The sequence below is a fragment of the Vombatus ursinus genome, unplaced genomic scaffold (genome assembly GCF_900497805.2).
Source record: "Vombatus ursinus unplaced genomic scaffold, bare-nosed wombat genome assembly UNPS02008155.1, whole genome shotgun sequence".
NCBI classification, from domain to species: Eukaryota; Metazoa; Chordata; class Mammalia; order Diprotodontia; family Vombatidae; genus Vombatus; species Vombatus ursinus.
In genome coordinates, this window is record NW_020947933.1 from 11,058 (window position 1) to 19,818 (window position 8,761).

An 8,761-nucleotide genomic window follows, 5' to 3' on the forward strand; every position below is an offset into this window, starting at 1 on the left:
TAGAGTGCTATTTTAAAGTTATTTCAACAATAAGTATGGGTGCATGTTGTACTTTATAATTGTTTGCTTCAAATCTTTACTTTGTAAAATCACTAACATTTATCACTAGACAATAAATTATGGGGTTGCTGATTAAATTGGCATTTAAATATTAAAACAGGGAAAATAAAAGCAATAATCCCATGAACTGCTTTGTTTTGTCAAAATAAGTCCTTTACAAAGTAATCTAAAACAATTTAAGTGAGTTATCCACTCATCCTCCATTAGTATTTACATTTTTAAAACAGTAGTTTTCCTCAAGGGATATCATTGTTTATAAGCCTGAACTTCTGTTTTTAACAATCTTAGAATGTCTACTCCTGAACATTTTGATCTTTAAGGCACTACACAATGAAGTTCCCTTTAAAAAAAAAAATTAACAGAAGTGATTTAGGGATGGCTAAGATCTCTTTTAAATTCTCTTTCCTACTTTGGTTTATAAAGTAGAGGTAATCTGTTATTTAAGGGCCTAAAGCAAATTACATTCAAGGACATTTTCCTAAAAATCCAATGTTTGTAATAGTATTTCTTTAAAAAAAAAAAAAAAAGAAATTATGTCAAAAAATTCAGCTGTTTATTTAGAAAGTGGAAAAGTACATGGGATTAAAAGGGGAAGATTTAAAGAAAATTTTAACCTATAAACCTTCCAAATCCTTTTTCAAGTTAGAAGTATTAGTAAGACTGGCATTAACATTGTAATTACACAATTACAGCAGAGTTTACACATGCTTAACATACATAATTACATTTAAAATAAGTTAAATAACTTTGAAAATATATTCTATAATTTAATTGGCCTTTAAATGTTTTCCCTTTGGGAAACATCAGCTGAACTTTGGCTTTTTCTATCCAAGTGGTTAATTCTGACTATTTCCCCCCCCCCCACTTCAATGAGTTACTTTAAAAACTGGGGTTGTTGCAATATTCAAAGTTTTGTTTTTCTGAAGTGGAATCCAACCACCTTTGCATATCTATTGTTGTTCAGAGTTAAGTGAAGGGAAAGGACTAGGTACTTCACTATAAATTTTAGATCATAAATTGCAAATATGAACAGAAAGAAATCAAAGTTTAAGGAGTAAAAGAAGGTTCAAATAATTTTGAATATAAACACCACCATCTATAGTGAAACAGAAAAACATGGAAATTTGAGAGCTATAGTTCTGAACTATTTTTTAAACTTTGATTTCTTTCTGTTCATATTTGCAATTTATGATCTAAAATTTATAGTGAAGTACCCAGTCCTTTAAAATTCAAAAACCCTTAGAATTCAGGGCATGAAAATAAATATAAAATGGAAAACAGTGCAATAATGACCCTAATCAGAAACTTCTTTTTAATAAATAATCCCAAATAAAATGAAGTTTCACAAAATCTCATCTTTAACAAACAAAATATATTATGCTACACATGTCAAAACACAAATTCTGTCATTTCTTCCTTTCAGGGCATTAGACTGCCAAAGCCTCATACAACACACATTTTATTTCTCCATGGCATCTAGGTCTAATAGCAGTTAATTGGAAGTCAGAAGTATTATACAGAATCTGTAGCCACTAGCATGACCTCTATTCTCACCTGCAGCAAATGACTTGGCGCTAAGCCAGTCAGTTTTTACTTATAAACATCTATTTCCATCACAAAAAAACTTAAGATCCTGTTATTCTCTCTGCTTTTACTGTAGTGTGTTTCATGAAACTTTTGTATAGTTCAACATTAAAAATCTTGATTTTAAAAAGAACCTTTTTGGTACTGCTGCATGACGGGTTTAATGTAACATTAAGCATAAAATGGCAACTACACTGTATTGTATAAACTAATGCACAACTATCGGAAAATTCTTAATCTAAGCAAATACAAGCCTGCAGCAATGATAAAGACTAGTGGAATACAAGAGAAAAAATAAACAAGTAAATAAAATGACTTTTGATCAGTGGCCGTTCATTACTTGGCTTTCTGGCATATGGAAGAAATTATCTTCTTTGAGTTTCAAATGTTCGGGTAAATCCAGTTGTCGCTTAGCTTCTTCAATATCATCCTGAATTGCTGAAATAAGGGCATCTGTGAGGGCAGGAGATAAAGTGAAGAATGTAAACCATACAACACTTGAAATAATCTATACAAATTCATCACAGAATGAAAAATTTGTGAAGAAATGACCATGATTTGTTATAAATTTACATTCCTTGATTTGTCAATAAAATTTAACTTACTTTAAAAACAAATTTTGAGATGAGATTCCCCTTGATCCTACTGCTACCATCCCAACACAAGCCCTAATTACGCCATGCCTGGATTAATGAATATCTTTCATATAGTGAAAAAAGATTCAGGAAGGATCTGGAATCAAAACCTGGGGCATCAGTTCCAACTCCACAACTTACTAATAACATGGACTTGGGAAAATCATTTAACCTCTAAAAGGCTGTTTCCCCATCTATAAAATGGGGACAACAATACTTATAGTATTTATCTCTTAGAATTCCTTGTGAGGATTAAATATATAATGCTAGTATAACACTCTGAAACCACAAAACAAATGTTAGCCTTGTGTAGAAAAAGACTATTGGCATCACTTTATATGCCATCATTGAGCTCTCCCCCATAAGGTATATATGTATATATATACATATCAAACAGCCAATTTTCTTCTTCAGCATCAACTGTGTCTCAGGTAAAAAGGGCAAGTAGCCACTGGAGTAGGTCTTTTGTTGTGTAATTAAATTATGTAAACCATGACATGGTTATTCTCTTGATGTACCAAATATTGTCAAAGTATTAACTAATAGGCATTAAATTATTTCTAACTTGTTATTTTATTAAAAGAAATCTAAGAGTAAGATATCATTACCTCACTCTTATGAAGGAATTCCTCTTATGAGGAATAAAATGAAATTAATATTTTAAGAAAAATTTACCAATTGAACTAAAGTTTTTCTCTGGTCTGATGTAGCCAGTGATGACTATACTAAGGATTTCCCCATAGAAGTCCTCTTCGAAGGTATGTATAATGTGAGTTTCCTATAAAGTTAAAAAAAAAAAAAAGAGATCATTTATCTTAAAAGGGCAATAGAATCTGTACTTTGTGAACATAATTTTTTAAATTAAATTGATTAAAAATTGATTCTCTTCCTCCCACTCCATAACACTAAAAGAAAAAAAGAAAACCCTAGAAACAAGTATGTATAGTAAAAAAAAAAATCCTGCTTTGGCCATGTCCAAAAATTGTCTCATTCTGTACCATGAGTCCCTAACTTCTTTGTCAGGAGATTGGTAGGTACACTTTAACATTGGTCCCATGAAATGATGGGAGGCATTTGCACTGATCAGTTGTTAAGCCTTTCAAAGTTGTTTGGGTTTTACATTCTTATGGTACAAAGTATTATGGCATAAAAATATTCCACTGCATTCATTTACTAAAATTTGTTCAACCATTCCCCTAACTTATAGGCACCCTCTTAAATTTCCAATTTTTTTTGTTACTACAAAAAAGTAATCTTTGATTTCTTTGGGGTATAGATTTTGAAGCAGTATTACTGTCATATGCACAGAACTTCATTTTGGGGGCACAGTTCCAAATTGCTTTCCAGAATGGCTGTATCAATTCACAGCTCTACCAAAATTAATGTGTTTTCCTGCAGCCCCTCCAGTATACCATCTTCCTTTTTTGTCAACTTTGCCAAACTGATGAGTGCAAGGTAAAGCTTCAGTTACAATAATCTGAATCTAATTAATGGTGATTTGGGGTATTTTTTTGATGCAAGTTATTGATAGCTTGAATTTCATTCTTTAAAAACTGCAAAGTATCTCTAACTGTATGAACCCTATAATAAATGTCTTCTGGGGAAAAACGAAAAATACTTAAATTTCCCTCCCAAGCCTTCTATATTATTCTCAGTAAAATACTTAGTTCCTTAACAATATCAGAAACATGAAACCTTAGGAAAATTAGAGATGAATAAGGAAACTGGTTTTCCTCCTTTTTTGTATGCAAACAAGATCTTCAGAAATATGCAGTGTAATAAAGTGAAAATAAAATTCTTACCACAGATTTTTTAGTATTCTTGTAGTATGGGTTCCATCCTATGCTTAAAACCATCTTATGGACATCTCCATTTCCAACACAGGCCCAACCATAGTAAATTCCAGTAGATAAATCACATGGAAGATTATCTACTACTTGCTCAGGAAAGTTAGCTGAAAAATAAAACCATGATTTGAATGTTAATTTGAGAAGAGTTCTACATTAAAATATTCATACCAGCCTTGCAAATACAAAGAAAAAGACCGCCAACCAATATTGATGTGATTGCACAGTGCCTGGCACATAGTAGGCACTGTCAATGCTCATTCCCTCCCCTCTTCTTCCCTTGGATTGTTAATTATCACAGATAGATGCCAAGTAATTCCTACAAAGGTCAGAGAGGCAGACTGTTTCTGTTATTAGAGGGATCAACAGAACTGATCCACTCCACCACCTGTTTTTGATATGGACAGTCTTTCTCTGAAGCCGTTATGTCTTTCCAAACACAAAAGCAACAGTGCTCAGTACTTTTCCATTTCTCTTTGGCCCTGGTAAAGATGTGCTGCATCTTCCCCAGCCATGAATTTACTTCTTTTAGAAATACAGTTTCCAATTATCTGAGTTGTCATTGCTAGTAGATCTTAAAAGTAGATATTAGGGAATTTCTAGAAAGGAAGGAGTTAGCTCCCCTTCTAAATCATTGCTAGTCTTCCCCCACTTCCCAAATCTCAGGGTTTCTCCTAACTTGATGTGTCAGTTATCCAAACCTGAGTTGGTGGGTATTCAACCTCACCCCCCAGTTATATTAACAGTCTAAAACAGGTCCTCTTAGCTTTATTCTACTAAATTCTTTAGTATAATCTTTCAGAGAAGGCTAACTTTCATTTATATTATTGCTATGACACTAACTACAATGCTCTCTTTCATTAAAGCTGTGTTTTCAGTAACTAATCAATAATGGAATTTGAGCTATCAGGATGTTAAGACTATTCCATCTATCAAGATTTCTAGCTGTCACAGAAAGTTTATGTTCCATGTATAACAATGTCGCTTCTTCCAGCTATCCTTAGTTCCCCCCAAATCCTGTTCCAACTCAAGCCAATTTTCTGTGGCCAACCTAGCGATGAACCTGTCCAACCTTAGAGAAGCCAGGGTCACTTTTACAACGTGATGAATGTAAGTTATTTGATAGCCAGGCCTTTATATTTTTATCTTTGTATACCCAGTACCTCAAACACCCTTAATAAATATTTAATAAGAAAGGACTTTAGTGGACTGCAAAGATTACCATTAAAATTATGCTTTACTTAATGATTAAGTTAATCATGGAAGAGTCATGCATGAAAGATTTAGAGGCATTCTGGGTTGTTAAAGTTGTAGCTGAATGCACCACGTGTAATGAATTCCTTCAACAATAAATTATTGTCTAATTGTGGAAGTTTTGATATTTAAAAATGAGTTTCAGTTTATGTTTTGACTATTCTCTATGACTTCTCATTTGTATATCAAGCTAAAAACTACTAAAAATTCTGTGAAGCTTATTGTGTTGTGAGGAAATTACTTTCACTAGTGTGTTGTTTTTTCCTTGTTTCATAAATATTAACGAACAAGATATATTCCTGTATTAACTGGATCTCTAGTCATTAATGTTTATATTCATAATAAATGTGTTGTTTCATTTGATGCGAAACTTCAAGTGGTAATTTTGGTCCCACGGAAGAAATAAATTCTACCTGGACTTAGGTATTTGACTTCAAAAGTTATATTTACTAAGCCTACAGCTTCATAGTTAGCAGTATGCAATTTAGTGATTTAAAGTTACATGACTTTTAAATTACTCTATTAAGCAGGTCAAAGGTGATTTCCAGTAAACCGTGAAAGTTGTGAGTTCTTATTAATCCTCAGGCATAGTGTAACTAAATCAACTCTTTTACAGACCAGAATTTCTTGCAGTTCAGGATTTAAATGCCGTAAGGTAAACTGGTAGAGTAGGTAACCTACCATGAGGGTTACCTTGCTATTTATTGCTCCTCTTAGAAAACAAATAACTAGGAGGGAGTGGAAGAGGAGAAACAGGGAGGTACCACGGCTATTCTACTCAAAATAGTCCAGGCAGGGGAGCAGGGAAGTAAGTTGTGGGTCCTCCACCATGCCCTATTAAAAATACAGCAACTAGTTGATTAACAGTATGTCTTTACCTGTGGGTATTTATCTTTTCTCCCTTCCCTTTTCTCTAATGACTCACTTTCCTTGAGAAACAGAAAAACCTAAGGATAGAACATTCCGTTTCAAGTCTGAAGACTTGGGTTCACACAGTGCTACAACTTATTAGTTGTGTAACCATGGCCACATCACCTAACTTCTCAGTTTCCTCATCAGTAAAACGCGAATAAATTTCCTTCCTCACTGGGTTGTGATGAGAATCTAAGGAGACAATGCATGTAAAGTGCTCTGAAGATCTTCAAGGGCTCTATGAAGGTCAGTTATTATTCCTGCTCCTGTCTAAAGTTGGCCATAATATCGAATTTAAATATTTAAAATACTGTTATAATTACTCAATATTTCTGAATGGTCTCAATGACATACTATTAAGTTAATGGTCCTTAACATAATGGGATTTTGAAAAACCAGACCCATAATCCAAGAAAGGAAGCAAAAATTGGTTAATTTTAAGATGACCTCGGGGCCATCGAGATTTTCAACTACTGCTCACCAAGATGAAGCTAATCTTCACCCTACAAGTGTGCAGGGTATTTGTGAAGGTGTGTGTTTGTATGTGTGTGTGGGAGGGTGGGGAAGTTACAAAGACCAAAGGTTATCTCAAATAGAGATATTTGCTTAGAGGCGAGCCCAACCCGTTCATCAGATCCATTACGGCCTCCCGTAAAGAGTAACCGGGTAAAGCTCCCCCAAAAACCTGGTAGAAAGTGACAGCAGCGCGCTTGCCTCCCACAGGCAGGGCCAGGCTTTAACCTATTCGCCCAAGCAAGCACGGGATAGGCTCGGTCGGTTTCTAAGGCCCTTCCTCCGGGGAAGCGCCCGGTTTCCGTGACTCCGCGGTCAGTGAGTCAGGTCCAGCCCGGGCCACGGCTGGGGGCGGGGGAGGCTCGGCCGCCGATTCCTGATGCTCCCGGGCTCAGGTTCCCTGTCAGAGCGACAGGGTGAGGCGAGAGAAGGGGAGAGGGCGGACCAGTCCGGCCGGTCGGGGGCTGGGCTCTCGGTAACCGGGAGATGCGCTAGCGCGGGGAGGCTTCCCGAAGGCGGGGGGGGGGCCCCCAGCCGTCCCCGCCCCCCCCCCCCCCGCCCGGTTCCATCACAAGCGCTTACCTGTGGGGATGCCAAGCTGCTTGGAGCCCCGTCCGAAGCCCCTCACCACTTTACCCCGGCAGAAATAAGGCAGGTGCTTCATCACGCCGCCGGCTCTGGGCTCGGCAGACGGCCCGGGCGAAGAGTCCGGAGGAGCCGCCGTGGAACTCAGGGCAACGGTCCCCCCGGGCCCGCCGGGAGTGAGGGGAGGGGGGAAGGCGGAGAGGGAGGGCGGGAGAACCCTACAGGCGCGAGACGTGCGCGTGAGCAGGCGTGCGTCGGCGGCGCGAGCCTCGCGGCCAGCGACCCCCACCCGAACGCTGCAGGCGAAGGGCGCGCGACAGAACCTCCGCGCGCCACTGACCCAACACAAGCCGCAAGCGCTCCCCGAAGCCGGCTGAAGCGGAAATCTATGAAGGAGGAGGGCGGAGAAGAAACGAAGGGCGGGGAGGGGAGGGAGGAAGAGCCAAAAGGCGCGTTCCCATTGGGCAGGCGGCATGGCCGCCAGTTTCTCCAGCCCGGTCTCCACTCGCTCTTTTTTTCTTTACACAATACTCTCCTCCGCCTCTCCCCCCCCCGCCTTCTTTTCTAATGGACTAGCCCAGCCCGGGTCGGCGCCTGCGCAAAGGCACGTCCTCGCGCTCCTGGGGGTCCGTCAGTTACGAAGCAGAAAAAGAAGTAACTGGTTCTAGAACCGTCGTTCTCGATTTCGTAGATGTTTGCCGGTGACTTGTGAGGGCCGATATTCAAATTCAGGCTTTGGAAAAACTGGTCCGAATGGTCAGTTAACTTAGCATTGCCTCCAGATGCGGATGCTCTCCCTACAGTGTTGGCCGATCGTGATCTTTGACCGGAGCTGATCCCCCGTGCGGACACCAGGAAATCCTTACCTCACCCCCTCACCCTGCGGGGCTCTAGGGCCAGGCCGAAGGGTCACTGGAGGTCAGCCAGCCCATCAGTACGGCTTCAGATCACTCCAGGCAGGCCGGAGTCTGGCAAAGGTAGTGAGTGTCACGTGGGGGCGGAAGATTGGATTTGAACTGGAGCTGGTCCAATTTTTGGAAAATATGTGAGGTTTGAGTTAGAACAGCTACCGGCAGGCATTTGTGGGGCTCCCAGAATGTAGCCAAAACAGAAAAGCAGCCCTTAGTAAAGAGCATTGTGGTAGATGTTAGAGAAGGTTAAAAAGAAAAGTTTAGCCAACATGCAGTCACTGGCATAAACAAATTCACAGGCTACTGGAGGGAAAAATAACCAAGAGAGCTAAGATGCAAAATTTTAGGTGAGTGCATTAGAGAACTACATGAAGTAACTCTGAATTCGACTCACCTCCATCCGAGCACACTGAAAACAACACAACAAAAGGGAACAACTGGAGAGCAAAGTCAAAGACGC

General features: G+C 39.1%; 1 protein-coding gene across 1 annotated transcript; it reads right to left on the bottom strand.

The window, feature by feature from the left end:
- Positions 1–1,349: 1,349 nt before the first annotated feature.
- On the bottom strand, positions 1,350–8,751 carry LOC114034132 (riboflavin kinase-like). Its single transcript, XM_027849735.1, has 4 exons — positions 7,388–8,751; positions 4,082–4,233; positions 2,955–3,057; positions 1,350–2,097 (listed from the first exon to the last, which is right to left on the bottom strand). The coding sequence occupies exons 1-4, from the start codon at positions 7,863–7,865 to the stop codon at positions 1,967–1,969; spliced, it is 864 nt and encodes a 287-aa protein (XP_027705536.1). The 5' UTR covers positions 7,866–8,751; the 3' UTR covers positions 1,350–1,966.
- Between the last annotated feature and the right edge of the window lie 10 nt (positions 8,752–8,761).

What these genes read in the sequence shown, in the direction of transcription:
- LOC114034132 (XM_027849735.1), bottom strand. Translation starts at nt 7,865, where the DNA reads ATGCCGCCTGCCCAATGGGAACGCGCCTTTTGGCTCTTCCTCCCTCCC. An exon ending in GCAGCTTGGCATCCCCACAG is followed by an intron (nt 4,234 to 7,387) that starts GTAAGCGCTTGT and finishes TTTATTTTTCAG; the next exon opens with CTAACTTTCCTGAGCAAGTA. An exon ending in GAAAAACTTTAGTTCAATTG is followed by an intron (nt 2,098 to 2,954) that starts GTAAATTTTTCT and finishes CTGCCCTCACAG; the next exon opens with ATGCCCTTATTTCAGCAATT.